General features: G+C 33.5%; 1 protein-coding gene across 2 annotated transcripts in view; it reads right to left on the reverse strand.

Moving 5' to 3' along the window:
* LOC134264503 (receptor-type guanylate cyclase Gyc76C-like) overlaps positions 1-18,623 on the reverse strand; it is a 52,811-nt gene that overhangs the window by 23,907 nt on the left and 10,281 nt on the right. Inside the window, exons 1-3 of one of the 2 annotated variants that reach the window (XM_062746795.1) lie at positions 11,370-11,833; positions 10,629-11,154; positions 3,157-3,460 (exon numbers count right to left, since the gene is read on the reverse strand). In XM_062746795.1, coding sequence (XP_062602779.1) covers positions 3,157-3,460; positions 10,629-11,012 — 688 coding nt within the window. In that variant the 5' untranslated portion in view covers positions 11,013-11,154; positions 11,370-11,833. Of the gene's footprint in view, positions 1-3,156; positions 3,461-10,628; positions 11,155-11,369; positions 11,834-18,623 lie in introns of those variants that run through there. The other variant, XM_062746794.1, reaches the window with a different exon arrangement.

Genomic DNA, 18,623 nt, shown 5'->3' on the forward strand with positions numbered 1-18,623 from the left:
GACATTTACAGGAAATTGATCAAAACCACCCTAGCTCACCCATGGCATCAAAAGAAAAATGAAAGTTTTCTTGGGTGAGGTACTTCCAAACTAAGTCTAGCTATCGAACGTAAAGTGCCGAATGATTTGTCATGCAATGCCATTGACGATGCGGCGATGTTTTGCTACCCTACCAATTTCCCGTTGTCTCATAAGTTATCTGTTTTGAGAAAGTGACACAAATGTGATATAGGCTATACGGTAATAGTTTCCTCTGTTTTGCAAAACAGACTTTCAATTACCGGCAAAAGTACAATGATTTTCTCTTTTTTTTAAGTAAGATTCTATCGCTAAATGAAAATGGACTCAGCTAAAGATATTGCAGTATTGTTCAGTAGTTTGGAAAATAGAGCACTGACATCCTAGAAAGACCAGTGTGATTTATAAGATTTTTCAATAATCCCGTGTCTATTAAAAATACATTGATCCTCTGTGACGACAACTTGATATATGATTCCATCACTGTCTGGCACTGTCAGTCACAGCTCTTGCTAGGTCGTAGAAAGATAACTCGTACAAAACGAAGTCATTCCCGCTTTTTAATTAAACAATGAATTAAAAGAATGAAACTACATCATGTAGTATGATGCACTCTTTATTAAAGTTATTATAAGAAAAGAAATTCCTATTTATGTACAGTGTACACAAGACAAAATTTTATGTAATTTGCAGAGGGAGCGTGTCCTTGCATGAAATGGTCATCACAATTTCTGGCTTCCTTATCATCTTGAGACAGACTTCATGCTAAAAATCTCTAATTAATTTTTATTTTTTTATTTTTTTTTTTTATTTTGTTGTTGTTGTTGTTTTTTTTTTTTTTTGGAAAGTGTTCTTTTTCCTGAGATCTGAAAAGATGATCACATTACGGTTTGTATTAGATGAAGAAAACAATGGCGTGCCAAAACTATTTAAGAATCAGAAAAGTCGACTTTTCTTGACAACTCTCGACAAAAACAAAGTATTAACATAATAAGAAGCAGAAATCGGATAGTAGAAATTGGGTCTGTATGTCGGTTATTCAATCAGATGTTCCGCGATATAGCCTCATTTCGCAGGAAATAATAGATGTCGTGTTATCGTTCACGAAAACTACTCTTAAAGGATAAGTCCTTGTTAGGAATGACATGACCATGAGACGAAGAAACCAAAACACTTTTATCTGTGAGAGATTTTTTTGCAGAGTAGGTGGCATTTATGAACGAACCACCAGACAGTTTTATAGCTTCATCCATCCGTTTTTTAAGTCCTTGATATTATTTATATGATGTGATTTCTGGCGGTTTACAATCTTATTTTTGACATTGTATATTGTATTGTACTTTAGCAGAAGGTCGCAATGAAAATTGATGACACATTCCATAAATTTCTCTTTACTGCAAATATTAGGTATCGTCATTTGCATATCTCCTTTGAGTGTTAATATTGGACATATGTTCCAGCGACAGATGTGTCTTACCTTGAACAATTCAATGAAATCTGATTATGACACCTGAAATCTCAAAATCTCATAAAAAGCCATATTTTAATTTACTTAATAGTCTAAAATATCATGTTATAATTTTGTACTAAATATGCATTTTTTAATTATTGAAAGTTGAGATTCAACCTACGGAAAATTTTGTCCCGCGGACTGGAAAAAAAATCAAAGACGGGCATCAACTAAGGTGACATGTATATTGATTTTAGTAAAGTTGACCGAATTAAGTTAGATGGCACACAGAAATAGGGAAAAAAGTTCATTGGTGAATGTGTCATAGCCAGAGTGCCTCGATGTTAGATGGGGTGACACATCACCCTGGACACGGCATGGTCCATACAGACTTATGGCTGTTCTCTAGACTGCTGTGAGTAGTATCATGTCTTTATCAAATATTGCATAAGGTCATCATTATTGTATACACGTGGTTACAACTTCCACTGACATATATTATCAACATATAAAAATTATAAGGTGCTCATAAGTTGTCACCAATACACAATAAACACTGTCTGAACATACAATCCTTCACAGACGTGGGAATCTTTGGCGCTTTCTCTGACATGTAGCATATCAAAACTATCAAAGAACATACATGTAGAGCTGCTGCATCCCAACACATAAAAACATAGTATGGTCACCCACTAAAGACATAAGAATATAGCTTAGCCACTAGCCAGAATTAGAATTAGACTGACAAGGATATTTGTAATTATAACTGCATGTCGTTTGATTCTTCGTGTAACTTTTGTGACCTCAACTTATCTGACATGTGTATCTGATTGTTGAGTTGTAACACAGGATTAAAGTACAAAGAGCTCTGAAAGTTGAGAGACTTTATTCTTGTAATTTTTATTGCTGTTCCATAGTGTTAAGATGTAAAGCAGTTGTTACTATCGGGTGGATGTGTTGTTTTGTATAACATAGTATCTTGATGCTCTCATATGATATCGAAATTAAACCTTTAATTCAGTACGAGTCAGAAGTAAGACGTTTCGTAAGACGTTTGAGTTTAAATTTCTAACTTAAAGATGATTTCGAAACATAAACCTAAATTAACTGTGTTCTTTGTTTATACATTAATTACTTCAAACGTATATTGGTCTAAGTTTGGTTTATGGGGTATAAAAATTAATATCTTTAACATAAAGATGATTTCAAATGATATATACTTAAAAGCATTATATATATTAAATTAACTGTGTTCTTTGTTTATACAATAATTACTTCAAACTTATATTGGTCTAAATTTGTTGTAGTGAATCAAATTGTTTTGATTAGTTTTCACAGTTGATATAATTGATAGCTTTGATTGCCGGGGGCATACATATTTTGAAGGCCTTAGTTATAATTACCTCATTTGATAATTTAACGAAATGCCGCCGCAGACCTTATAAGTTTGGAGTTGTATATCAAAAGCTAAGTTTAAATTATTTAATAAACATATTAATTATTAATTATAGAAGTAAATAAATATGCAAAAAATTTGGCGGTAATGTAATGTCTTTGTGTGAATTTTCTTTATTTTAAAATCAAAAATTATTGTAAATATGCCTTAAAAGCATTATATATATTATAATAGATATCCACTTGAGGAGAACATTTCTACATTGTAATATGAATTAGATCCAGCCTTTTACCTCTGGTGTCCACGTACGTTCTGTCCACGATTCCCGGAAATGGGTTTCCGTTGGAGAAGGGGGTATAGGGTTCCGTGTATTCCTGTCGGTCGTTGACTGTGATGTTGGAAATTTCTGCATGTTCTAACAACTTCTCGGCGATCGTCTGCTGCTTGTGAGAGGAGCCTACAATCATGGTGAACTTCTTCCAGTTAAAGTGAAGCAGCAGCGCAACCAGGGACTTGGTAACCTGTTTAACGGGGGGATAGGTCCTGGCGAAGGTGGGGTACATACTCTTGATGGAAACTTCATCATCTGCACATTTCTGGGTTAAAAGAAAAGAGAAAAATTATGTTTTGATTTATAATTATAAACAATTGTAGATATCTATGCAAGAAGTTCATTAGCCAGAGATGTCAGCGTTTAGAAGTTTCAATGTGTGTATAATAAAAAAGTGTGGATCGTGTTCACTTTTATTGACAATCGCGATCGTGAGCAGTGAAAAACAGGGTCCCCTGAGAGCAGATAGAGAGGAATCATGTTCCTAGGGGACTAAGCGTCCCTTGCAATTGGTCACATCCGCCGTGTTCATTCTATACAGATCAGAGCAACCCGGTCAAAATTAGTATGAAAACGTAGCTATAAAGCACTTCAGTCAAATTCGACAGTAAAGTATTTAGAGGTTCCTGATAGTGTCAAATAACGAAATAGATTTCGCAAAATTCTAGATCTGAAGATTGTTGAATGTCCTGTTATAACAATATGTTTGTCAGTAGCCTGCTATGTTAAAATATTAATCGTATTCAGAATATGTTCTTGCTTACTGAATCAGTTGGAGAATGCAAATATGCTGCAGGTGATAGTAGCTTCCGTTTAATACATCTTTTGTTTGTTAAACGTCCTCTTTTACAATTTTTACTAACATTGAGACGCCGCATCTCACCAGTGAAGGGCTGCAATTTTAGCTTGACTAGTAAGGGATCTTTTCGTTGCACCACCTACAGTACAGCGACATGTGACCTTGGTTTATAGTCTTATTCGAACGACCGGTCTACACGACACACAATGGGATTCGAACCCGCGACCTAAGGATCAACTCCTTAGTGTGCGACTCTAGAGCAAACGTTCTTGATAATATACCACTGCCGCAACGCAGGAATTAGTGTGATAGCGGTATATTTGAGATCGAGCTGTTCTACAAAAGTAGGGTTAGTGGTCGACGGGGAAGAAGTTTTGTAACATAAGATAGTTGCTCAACTGTAGATTCCCATAAACGTCTACAGTCAATATTATACCCAAAAATCAACAGATTGGAAGATGCCTCAGTATGTTTCATTTCGAATCCATTAATATTTGTCGGATTGACATATTGTGTTACACATAAAGCTAAAAGTCGGTCTGGCCACAACAAGAGATTTTCGTCTCGTGCATAGAAGATTTTGATTAAATTCGCTTCCAGAGAGTTTATAAGTGTTCCGGTTATCGCTAAGGAAGGAGCACAATGAAGGCCCATGGGATGTTTCAGGTATTGGTCTGCAATGACTACATGTGCATTGATATTGTTAATGAGAAATCCCTGCAGGTTTTCATACACATGGGTTAAGCACAGAGTAATTATCTAAATAATAATAATTTTGTTTATGGAAAAAAGGATAATATAAAATTGTAATTTGTTAATGAATTATGTGAACAACCATAAGGGGAAACATAATTTGTAAAGTTTTAAAGTTATTCGGATTTTAACAGATTGTTGCTTAGAGGAAAATTAACGCTGTTTTTTTTTCTTTATTGATAATATGTTAAGATGAAATGTAGCAAACATAATTATAGGGAAAATAAATTTATTTCTGTTCCTTCTTCAATTTTATTCTGTTCCAAAAATTTCAACAAAACGAAGAAAACCTATACAATCGGGACCTGATGTAACACAACTGACACAAATTGATTCCAGAGCACCAGCATTCTTGGTCTCCCTGCCTTAAGTAATGATTTTTCTAATTAATGACATACATTCTCGATGCTCTTCTATAAGATTTCCATTTCATGAGATTCATCAACGTAATGAGAAATAAATCAAACACATAAAGGTATAAAAAGTTCTCCTTACAAAAAATAGACCAATGCAAAGCATTAAAGACTAGCATTGATTCGCTTTCATATTGAATCTCAAAAATGCGCCTGAACTTGAGATGGGTGGGTTATAAGAATACAAATTTAATGCCATTTTGATAGTTTATCCAGTTGAAGGAAAATTCTAACTTTATTATGAACAAAAAACTCCTTTGCATTTACTTTCCCCATTTAAAAGACCATAAAGTATTTAAATTTACTTAATAATCATTTATAAACAGCAGACAGGTGAGAAATCAAGTCTTTGAATACACAAATCAGACACGGCCTCGCTATATCATGATGCCGAATTCAATCCCCCACCATTATCTTTTGAAAGAAGTAAGTGATCGTAAAACACATCCGTATTCATTTGAATTACACATCAATTGAAGGCATTCAGCAAAAATAAAAAAATAAAAAAACCACTAAAGATTCTTGTCTGGAATAAAAGAGAGAATCCCCATAGAAATTAATAAGGCATTAGGAATATCAAACATAACGGCTTTACTATCAGCGAAGCATGGAACGTATTGGTATTATCATCTGAAAAGATACTTCAGTTTGAAAATCGAACAAATGCTAATGAAATGCCTATTTAGGTGTAAACACATTTTTGAATAAGGGGAAGGTAAAAAAATCAATTAAACTTCAGAACACTAAGCACATTTTCGTGAGATATTATGCTGTCAGAAAAGTTTACAGAGAAATTATACTTAATTGGCCACTTCAAAAACAGATTTAAAAGCAATCTAGATTTTTTAAAGACGCATTCTTTGTGTTTTGGTTCTCTGAAGTATGAAAGCTTGCAAATGGCAAAGGCTAATGTAGAATGAATGCTAGGTGTTTATGTCTAGATCAGACCATTAAAATGATGTATAAAAACCAAGATAAGAGAAGAAACCAACAGTTTTTATTTTCAAATCGACAATCATTTCATACTTTATTATTTGATTATGATAATATAGTTACCTAGATTTAAATATATTTTTAACTACCTAGATCTGAAATCCTTTATAGTGGTTCGATATAATATAAACAATAATGAAAAGGAAAACGAACTAAGAAATGTTGAAAAATAGACTTAAAAAATTATATACATGTATACTGTATCCGAATTCTAATATATCGTCGATATCTTCTCAGTATTTAAGATAAGTGTTAAATATATGCATATGAATGTTTCAAACAACGCATTTGAAGGTAGCTCTGCAGGAATTGTTTGTGTTGATTACGAAAGCACTCTTAATAGTTTTTACATAATTTAAATCTGAAAGTACAGAAGTATTGCAAGATGAATCAAAGACAACAATGAATTTTCTGATTTCATACAGAATTTGGTAAGAGATTTTTAAAATTTTAACATACCGCACATAAGTAATTGACTTTTCAAAAATTGAAAAAAGGTGAAAATAACGGATAGTTATCGATCTTATAAGGTTCACAAACAAACTGTGAATCATAGAGTTATAAGACACTGAGTCCTGGCGATTCCAGAGGTGGGATCAGGTGCTCGGGAGGAGTGAGCATCCCCTGTCCCGGATCACATCCGCCGTATATAAGCCCGTATGATTTGAGGGATACATTGCGTTGTCAAATCTAGTAAAAATATTAAGTATGAAACAAGTCAGACAAAATACAAACCAATGAGAAGTTATATTTACTAATAAGGTCAATATCACAACCATATAATTTACGAAATGCCCATTTTTAAAAATGGTCGTTGAATATCCTGTAACATCAACTTATTAGTAAATAATCTCCCGATTAGCTCGATATAGAATAATATTTTCTGAGTACAATCAATTTAATACCGAGACAGGCCACTGACTATTATGAGCTGATGTTACGGAGATCTCAGTCATCTCACAGACACTTCTAGCATCATATTAATTGGCATTGCTGCATTCAGTCCCCTTTTAAGCCGAATATTACAGCAAGGACATTATCAACAACACCATTTAAATATTAATATCTGATTTCATTTTGATACTTTTCATCAGAAAGTTTAAGGCAATTTACCGGTAGAAATCTCAAAGAATTTCAGGCTTCGAATTTTCAAGCAATTTGATCTACTAAATTTTATAACATGCGCCTTTTTTCGTCTCTACAAAGATTTTAGTATTTATTTAAACCATTCTGATAATGTGTGTAGAATATTATCTACATTCTACATTGGAGCAGACTTGTTAAACACCTACATGCTGTTTATGTTCTATTTATATAGCTGATTTGTTTATGAACTTAATTGCGAGTAGAAGATGATTAGACTTGTTCCAAATGTTAATTCATTCAACGCAGGTGTGATGATGACAGGGGTGCAAAATAATATTTTCTTAATGATAACTACGCTAGCTTCACAGATTTTATATTGGTTAATGTAAGACAGCGATAGTAATATATTTGAATAATTAACCATAGAAACCCACCCAGACTAGTTAGTGTTGTTTCATACGTGAACATTTTCTGGTTCTGGTCTGTTCTGGTCAAAGTACAAAATGATTCCGAGGTCTGTCTCATCTTCTTGATAAGAATCTTGCTTTGAATTGTAAATTCGAATGACAGTATGCATAAAGTTCTTAAAAATATTATATAAAAACTTGTAATATTATAAAGCGACACAATTACATAATGTATTAACACAAAAAATACTGGATTTCCAATTTTTAAACAAGAAAAAGAATTGTGTCCTTTATACACCTAGACTATCAAAAGAGTCCTCTTAGGTTACATTAATTGAGTATTTTAGGCTATTTCTGACTCTCAACAATGCAACCATTGACCGAGAAATTCTCTTTTATTTAAGCAACTGTGCAAACAATTACAGCTAAAATTATCTGTGTACTTCACGTGGGATTTTTTCTAAACTAAGGTAGATCTGCCATCATTTTATGAATCCTAGTTTTGAACTTTGACCCCCATCCCATTCACTGTACTGGTAGCAGTGCTGTACTGTACTGTACTGTACTGGTAGCAGACCTGAGGTGGGTCTCAGTAATGTTCGCTTTAACAGGCAATGCATATTAAATGATCACAATGAACGAAGCAGACGGTATATGAAATTTAAGATTGCAACTTGATATAATTCGGGTAAACTTCTTCACACCTTCCAAAATTTTAAGAATGACATTTAAAGGGGCTGGGGATTGTGGCCATTTTCAGACTATTTTGACCTCCTTTAAAAGAAGAGCTTCATATAAAAATATATAACCAGAAGTCTCTGTCGAGACTGAAACTCTACTGGTTTGTATTTATAGCAAAGGAAGAGGAAAGTACTTAAGCAGTTGGGAATTGAAAATTTGCACAGGCAAAAAAGAGAATAATGATCCTTGAATAAGTCTCTTTATGTTCTTAGTGTAGTCTACTTGCAAGCCACATTATATTATAATCAGACTAAAACTTTATTTGAAGTAGCAAATTTGAGAGTAACAGAAATTGCTATCTTTATTAACCAAGGTAATAATGTTCATTGAAGTCAAAAACGGATATAAAGAATTATGTACCTTAGTGTAGTCTACTTGAGTGCCAAGTTATATTGAAATCATACCAAAACTGTAGGAGGAATAGCATTTTGAAAGAATTTCACAGAAATTTCTATTTTTGGTAACAACGCCAACACCTTTCGTCGAAATCAAAAACCGATATACAGAATTATGTATCTTAGTGTAGTCTACTTGTGTGCCAAGTTATATTGAAATCAGACTAAATTTGTAGGAGGAGTAGCATTTTGAAAGAATTTCACAGAAATTTCTATTTTTAGTAACAATGCCAACACCGTTCGTTGAAATCAAAAACCGATACACAGAATTATGTATCTTAGTGTAGTCTACTTGTGTGCCAAGTTATATTTCAGACCAAAACTGTAGGAAAGCATTTTGAAAGAATTTCACAGAAATTTCTATTTTTAGTAACAACGCCAACATTCGAAATCAAAAACAGATATACAGAATTATGTAACTTAGTGTAGTCTATTTGTTTGCCAAGTTATATTGAAATCATACCAAAACTGTACGAGGAGTAGCATTTTGAAAGAATTTCACAGAAATTTCTATTTTTAGTAACAACGCCAACACCGTTCGTTGAAATCAAAAACCGATACACAGAATTATGTATCTTAGTGTAGTCTACTTATATGCCAAGTTATATTGAAATATCAAAACTGTAGGAGGAGTAGCATTTTGAAAAATTGTTTACAGACAGACGGACGGACGCCGGACGCATTACTATCGCATAAGCTCTTCTGGTCTCTGACCAGTAGAGCTAAAAATGATCAAATTTAAAAACTAACATGTATGAAATTTTTCTTTGCCAAATTATAGTTGACAGCTTAAGATACCATATCTTAAAATTTAAGTTAAATCTGGTGGTTAATTAGTTGAACCCCTGCCTCCTTAAAAATTTTAGAACAAATATTTGAAAACCCAGTTGCAAGTGCATTGAAAAAAGTATTAATTATTCTAAAGAATTTAAGATAGATAAACAGTTTTAAAAACTGCAACAAAAGAAAAAAATAAATAAATAAATATGCTACGAATTCAATATAATAGGTTCATTTTGTTAAAAGTGTTTTTTTCCCAGCAAGAGTAAAACAAAATAGGATATTTTCTGACTAGACTGTTTACTAATTCCCTTTTTAAAATCCTCTGTTGAGGTATGTAAAATGTAAAAGACAATTACAACATGCTTTTGAGGCTATAAGGTTCCAAAGACAACACGTGATATCAATTTATAATCTGATGATAGGAGAATGAAGGAAACTGTCGCAATTTTCTTAAATTATGTGACTTTTATTTTATGAAAACCCATAATTTTCAAAGCATTGAGTTAATGCATGTAGGATATCATGCTGTAAATTTTAAATTTACTGATTTGATGTAAATGCAAAATTTACATTCTAAATTTTGCATTTATTTTACATGTTACTCATCTCAAGTTAGTAAATTAAAAATCTACATTATAATAATACCTTGATCTTTTAATCTGGGTTCCAAAAAAGATTTCCTTTATTTATCATCAAAATCTTCACGTCACTAATGAATCGTAAATAATGAAATTAGTTGCAAGATTTATTTGACAGAAAAGAAATTAGTTCTTATATTATATTAAGAATAAAAACGGACTAAATTAATAATTAATCGCGGTTAGTACTTGCCTAAGTAGTTTATTTGATAGGATTTATCAATATACCAGAACAATAAATCTCATTAAATATATGTTATAAAACTAGACAGGCATACATATACTTATTATAAAGTGTGTTTATTTTGAATTCTTTGTACAAAATCGTAAACTTGCTTACATCCGTGTTATCTTGTTCCCATTATCGTTATTAATGAGAAATGTTAAATAAATGATACATGTGGCCCTTTAGAACAATGACTTACATAAGATATAAGTGGGAGGTTCCATGCTGCGGCCACCCGGGCCTCCACGCTGCAGCTATCCTCCAACCCAAAGAAGGCCACCACCCCCAGCTTCCATTGGTCCGTCAACAGTTTGACGGCGGTCAGTGTATCCCCTTTGGTGTCTCCCCATATCAGGTTCAGGAAGTGATTTGGAAGGACTTCCGGATTGGCGTTCACCCGTTCCAAAGCGTAAGTTATAGCACCGGAAATAATCCTCCCTTGTCGATTCCGGATGTATTTGTCAGTTTTGTCAACCGTTAAATATCCAACAGTTATATTTGTTTTCTCACAAACATACAGACGAACCACGTTAGACAAGGAAATCACAAATACAATAAAATACACACAGAACGGAATTTTCATTATTTATAAGTGAAAGTAGAGATCCATTACTTTGATTTGGTTGAAACATGTTCCGGCAAACAATTTTCTGAGATGCCTTTCCTCTCTCCTTCAGGTATAAACCCAAGTTCTCATCGGAAATATTGATTCAAAAACTTTTCCCCTGTAACAAAGCAAGACAAAACAAAAATTATGTAACTCATTATTTCTTAGTCAAACGGATAGGTTCTAATACTTCCTTTGAAGTTGTCTAACAATGGCCTGCCAAGGAAAAATGAAAAAGCAATATTATAACAGGTATAGGAATCAAAAAATATACAGTAAAATTAATAAAAATGAGATTCTCCGATCTACCAAAACATTATCCACTTGGCTCACATCATATTTGACCCCTTATTCTCTTTAACACTCTCTCCTCCAGAAATAGACGGGAATTATTTTTCTGGCTACTGACTCCTCTAATGTAATTAACAATCATCAGGTGTCAATGTCAATTACTCTCAACCGCAGTCCTCCTGATAGTAATAGAGCTCGTCAACATTCTGGGGAAATTCTAAAACGTTAAGCATACAGCCCTGTGGTACCTATAAACCACAACATAACCCGCAATAGACATGTACCTTAGCCAGACGCTGAAACATAAAAGTTTTACTCGGAGAGTTTGGAACTATCGGTAGAGAGCGAACTCATCAAACGTATAGAGTACGGTCTACAATGTACATATCGATTAACAATAAAAACAGGGTAGAAATTGACACAATTTCTGAGGAAAGAACATCAAAACTTTATAGTTTTTCCCGCCTAAAAATAGAATATGGCAAAAATATGTCTGAATCCGTCGGTATAGAATTCGAAGGAATGAGAATTGATTTTATAACACCAGTAATTTAAAGGATGAAGGAGTATGGAAACCTATTTTGCGCAACAACTTTTTTGTTAACTTTTTTGTTCTGTTCTAACACATCTTTGATGTGAAACATGCGTAGAATGGACCCCATATACATGAAATTTACGTTATTCTATCACCTGAAGTACATGAAAAAGTATCACGACTAGCACCTTTTAAAAATTTAATATAACACTTAAGAATGCTATTTTTATATGCGCAAATCAATCAATGATTTTTGTGAAAAAAAAAATACACTGCTTACAACTGTCTATTTCGAAAATTGAATCCGATCAATTAGAAATAAAAATTTAGAAATACGATAATGTACAGTGTATGCACCTGACGTTATAAATGCTCCAAGAGTTGAGAGATCTGCCAAGGACCGACTGTATTGATCATTTTTGGGATTGTATTCAAAAACTATCGGCAATTATACCAGTCGATTAAATGTCAAAGGAGAGATTCAAGGATCTTCAGTTTCTTTTGAATTAAAAAATCTAGCAGAAAATTAGAGGGATTTTTCTTATATAAGGAAAATCATTGCAGTTCTGATAACTTTAAATGTGCTTGTTTCTTTTCTTAGAGTTACACGTGAAATTAAAAGATATTTTATCAAATGACGCAGAATATTTTTGATATAGAAAAATGCATACCTTATAATTAGAGGAAGACGTTTTAAAAAGTCCTTTTAAAATAAGGCATAAATCCTTCAAAATTCAATAGAATTCTTATTACGATGGATCATTATTTTCTGTACTCTTTTGGTCGCAAATCTTTAACCATTTTAAGATTAGAGGGAAATTCGATATTTGAGAATGTGAGCTGCAGAGCAAGCCATCTTAATAGTTCACTAGTTTGTACAACTGTTGAATGGGGCAATTCATTATTCCTGCGGTATTATTCAATAACCATTGCACAGTTACACATTGTATCGCGTTTTGAAGTCACTAGGAAACGATGGAAATAATTCTTATAAAATAATTCAGATGCATTAGTTTCTTTTCCAGTCACAAAAACATTACAAGACATTAAGCATTAAAGCAAAGTCATGTAAACTTTGATATGAATGCTAGGAATGCAGAGAGATGTAATAATTTTCAAAACTAATGTTTATAGCATTATGGATTGGAAATTTATTCATAAGTTAGAGCACAGTATGAGACCAATGGTGCTCAGTAGATAAAGTTAACCCATTTCTGAAAACTCTGAACGCTCGTCTTATAAAATCAGGGTTACTCTATGAACACCGCCTGGAGGTTTACCTTCAGAAAAAATTAATGTACATTCTATCTGGAGAATACTCACTTCTTGTGATGCTAGACCACCTGTGTGGCTATGCTTTTTTTGTTTTTATTTACAATTTATTATCGATGATCTAACTATACAGTGTGGGTAATAGACCTAACACAAGTAAAAGACAACTTCATTCAGTGTTGTTTTCCTTAAACTGTTAAATTCAACTGGTCTATTATATGCACTTCTTTTTGTCAAACAAAGAGGTAGAGCCACTTTGGGCCTTATTTGGCCCTGAGAATTGCTGAAAATTCAAAACCGCTCAGTTTGGGTTGCAAATGCAGTATTGGACTGTTGGTGACCATGTGTCTATTAATTGTGACGTAATTTCACATCTAGTCAATGCATTATGACGTCATAAAATGCGTCATTTTCCTCATATCCTGTAAATTCCTTTGAAAATGACCTAAAGTTGAAGCATTTTTTCAATATTTCATATAGAGCACAACCTCTGATCCAAAATATGCCAATACATAATGAAAGGCCTATTTCTGAAGATCATAAAACATGTTTTATTTTTTGGATCGTGGGCTGTGCTCATATTTTAATTCTTTGTTGAAGGTAGTCAAATACGTATATTTTCTGCAAATTTCAAAAACATTGCAATTTCTCAAAGCCTGTTTTCAAATATTTGGATTCTCAAAATGAAATTTCAATATAGAACATGAAAGCACCAAGTGTCTACTTTATTTTGATATATGAAAATGGAAAGAGGGTGATAGTTAATTAATTGATATAAGTATAGGGCCATTTTATGCATAAGATGGCACTTGCTCTTTTATATCAATGTAACTTGAGATGTGACTACAACTACGGAGGTATCATTGTCGCTAACTATGGTCAAAATATACGATCATCTCCCATTCAGAAGTTTATGCGGGCACCATACCGAGGCTTGAGACAATGGGAGGTGTATTAGTGCTGAAATACTGTGCTGTGGCTGTAAATGCAAGGAAAAGGAAAACTTTCAAGTGTTTTATTGAACATTTGCTGAATTGCCAGGCTGTTAATTATGGCAACCGTTTCACTATTTATTCTGAAATCAAGATATCTCGAGAATTCATTGTGCCATTTATAGCCTAGTCCCCTGGCTCATCCTTGCCAAGGCAGTGACGCAGAGTACATGAAGCAAAAACGGGACAGGGAACCAGACTGTCATTTAGAACTATTGATTTTAATTTTAGTTAAAACGCGTTATTTGATTGAATAAATTATTTTACTATACTTTTGGTTGTAACCCGTCATTTGATTGGATAAAAAATTATTTTCATGTATAACCTGCGTTGCCTACGTCACAATGCCTTAGGCCCAATTGGTATCCTTAGTATTTTCAAAGACATCAAAATAAAATATCATAATAAGAGGTAAGAGCTATTCCTAAAAACAGAAAAAATTAAATTTTGACAAGGTTACATGTAACTACCAGAAATATTGCTTTTCAGTTCACCTAAGTCACTCAGGTGACCTATTGCTATCCGTTTTTGTCCGTCGTCGTGTGTTAACATTTGAACATTTCCAGCTCCTTCTCTGAAACCACTAAACCAATTTCAACCAAATTTGGTATACAGCATCTATGGATAAAGGGGAACAAAAATTGTGAATTTTATGGTCCCCGCCCACCTGGGGCCTGAGGGGTGGGGCCAAAACCACTAAAATTAATGAAATCTTTAAAAATCGTCTTCTTTACTCCTGGGCATGAAGCAGTCAAACTGCTGGCATGATTGTTATGAGCACTGAGTCTTCTACCAAAATTGTGAAATTCATGGCCCCAGGATCAGGGGTTCTAGTGCGAGGGCGGAGCTATATAGAGTATATGGTGAAAATGCATTATTTCTCTGAAAATCTTCTCTGCTCCTGGGTGTTAAATAAACCAACTAAGTACACAGTTATGATGAGCAAGAGTGCCTTTTCCAAAATTGTGAATTTATTAAATTCAATAATTCCATTAATAATGGCCCCAGGGTCAGGGGTTCTGGTGTTGCGGCGGGGCTATATTGATTATATAGTGAAAATGCATTAATTCTTGAAAATCTTCTTCTCTGCTTCTGGGTATTAAATAAACTAAGTACATAGTTATGATGAGCAAGAGTGCCTCTTCCAAAATTGTGAATTTAATAGCCCTAGAGTTAGGGGTTCTGGTGTTAGGGCGGGGCTCTATTGATTATATAGTGAAAATGCATTACTTCCTTGAAAATCTTCCTCTCTGCTTCTGGGTATTAAATGAACCAACTAAGTACATAGTTATGATGAGCAAGAATGCCTCTATTAAAATTGTGAATTTTATGGCTCCAGGGTTAGGAGTTCTGGTGTTAGGGCGGGGCTCTAGTGATTAATTATAGAGTGAATATAAATATCTTTCAGTCTTCTATGCTTCTAGGTAATAAGCAGATGAACTACCTATATGGTTATGATGAGCATGGGCCCTTCTTCCTGAAATGTGAATTTCAAGGCCCCTGGGTCATAGGTACCATGGGGGGGGGGGGCTCTACTTATATACTGAAAACGAATTAATTATTTCAAATCTGCTCCTTGGTATTAATCAAACATTTTTGATAAGCAATGGTGCCTTTTCAAAAATTGTGCAATGTGTGGACCTAGGGTCAGGGGTTCATGTGTGGTAGGGGCACTACTAATTATTGCTGAATATTACTGATTAGTTGAAATGCATTTTGTTCCCCTACCCTGCCTATGGGTATTAAGTAACCAAACTAAACAATTGCTAAGTGTATGGTTATGATTAGCAATGGTGCCTCTTTCAAAATTGTGAATGCCATAGCATTTAGCTTAAAACGTGAACCAAATTCAATCATCATAATCATTTGAACGTTGTTGAATGATAGGCAGGTGACCTATAAGGCCCACGGGCCTCTTGTTTTCATAATAGAGCTTATTAAGAAAAATAGCAATAGTTCTGCTTGATATCAATAGTATACTAAGGTCAACTCTGGGGAATCAGACACTTCTTTAAAATGTCTCTCAAACAATGTAGATATGTCTATCGAAAAAGTTGTTTTTTTTTATGCAAAAAAAAAATCACATTGGGGGGGATACCTCCTTTAATAATAAATGTTCTCTGCATTTCGAATAAATAGTAAAACAGCTTGCCATAGTTAATGTGTCTGAAAGCTGAATCTCGAGAATACTACAAAGTGCCGAAAGATGTATTCAGTTCACTGGGTTTTATGACAAACTTGATTTTTTTCGGAAGTTTACAGAATTCGCTTCACTGGCAATACAATACGAACGTGTAGCGGCAAACTAGAGGACAGCCAGCATATCACCTGCGGGTCTGCTTACTCTCTGCTCTATATTGTCGGTGGTCCCCAGGAATAGACACGAGGAGTATTGACTCAGAGAGGATGTTACCAAGCCTCCATTTACCCAAGTACCTAGGTATCGACCAGGGTCTGGTCTCCATCCAAAGAAATCAGATTAAGGTAGAGCAATTTGATCAAAACTATCGACCTTAAGTCGTATACTATATGCAGTGTAAAAGTAGTTGTGTTGAGTTTTGAAACCATCAGCCCTTAAGAATCGAAATAACACAAAAGAAGGTTAAGCAGATTATATCCTTTTTTGAAATTTACAGCATTTTCATGTCTGCCCACATAGTAGAAAGTATTTAAAAAATGTTAATACATGTAGTCTTTTTAACTGGTCTAATACCATACTGTAGGACTTTGCACATAAATGACCGACCTAGTTGCAAAATTTAATATCTATTTATCCAAGGACAGAGATGCATGTATATATTTTACAGCTAAATGGAATTAGCGAAATGTACGACTAATGCCTTATCGAAAAAAAATGTATGCAGCCAAACAAAAGACAAGTTTTGATGAAGCAAAAAAGACGTGGAATCTATTGATCTGAATGCTCACCTACCATTTTTTAATACATAATAAATCACGTACATCATGAAATAAAAAAAAAACGAACACCGAAACCCACTAAAAAATACAGCTTGCAAACAGCTAAGCCACTTCAATTGATAATTCTACAAAGAGAAAGTCGTATCACTTGCTGCTGGAAAATGCATGAACAAGTCAAGCCTTTTATCGATTGACACTTCAACATTTCAATTAATCGGTTCAATCGATTAAATTATTTTTGATAATTGAATTAGTTTTCAGTTGCATGTTACATATTCTCAAACCTGCACAACTGCACAGTGTGGACTATGGTTAATGAATCAGTGACAGCAAGGTCTCATATTTTGATGAATGTTATTTTAATATACCCATCTCGGCTTGCAAATGATTTCTTGTCTATTTCTCTCCTCATATAATTACAAAAATCCTTAGCTTGCCAGCATCAATTTAAGATTGGGCTGGCATACTGCATTTAAATTTCTTCGTTTAGATACGTCAGTTATTAGTGAACTAATCATGTGTATATTTGAACAGATTAGGTCAGATTAACATATTTTATCCAATTCTTTAAACACACGTTATGTAATATTTTAGGTTGATCCTGCTATAAATCACACATTTTAATGCGCTTTATAATACACAGGAGTTAAAAATCCGATTTGGACCTGGTCGCCAATTTATCTGGCTGGTTACTTGGGATTGATTGAAATGTCGATTTTAGGACTGTAGTTTTTTTTTTTTTTTTTTTTTTTTAATTTTACCTTGATCTTGCGATTTAACACTGCACTGACATTTTAATAAGTGCTTTATCATACAAAAGGAGTTTAATCCGATTGGACCTGATTGCCAATTTATCTGGCTGGAGATTCAAATGCTGTTCTTAGGACTGTAAATACATTTAGTTTTAATTCCAAGTGGACAATGCAAGACTTCGGTTCATATCGACTCAAACTGAGAACTGTTAAACTACATAGTAATTATAATCTTCATGGAATGCTATTTTTGTCTACTCTCAGTGATTGTCAAATAAAATATTTCTTTACTATAAATCTTTCTTTTAAATATTTTTTTAAAAGGTGAAGTCTTATATTTTGATAAAATTTTAGAATTTTGTACAAAAGTAGTATATTTTTAAAATTAAGTCCCCTAAAATACCAATGAGTGATTCTTCTTTGAACCTGGATAAATTAATGAATTTTTCAGTTAAAGAAAATGTTTCAGTAACACTATCAACCGTGGAACATGAACATTTACAGATAATAGAAAATTGTTTAAGATTGTATTTTGAAAATCAGTTTGTATATATTGTTCATTTCATACAAATGTGGTGATATTAAAATGGCATATGTTTTAGGAAGCGCACCACCATGAATAATAAATACAGTAAAACACTTAAAACGAACACGTTTTTACATGTATTTTATTTTATTTATTTCGACAAAAATCCCATGTGACCCAAGACATACACAGTAAACAAATATTGTCACATAGATTTTCTTTTATTCTAAAAATGCATCAGGTATGAATCAAAGTGTTGTTGTTACTTGTGAATTTTGAACATTAATGATAACAAAGTAA

Source organism: Saccostrea cucullata, unplaced genomic scaffold (genome assembly GCF_032062105.1).
Source record: "Saccostrea cucullata isolate Sc308-1 unplaced genomic scaffold, CSIRO_AGI_Scuc_v1 ctg1004, whole genome shotgun sequence".
Taxonomy (NCBI): domain Eukaryota; kingdom Metazoa; phylum Mollusca; class Bivalvia; order Ostreida; family Ostreidae; genus Saccostrea; species Saccostrea cuccullata.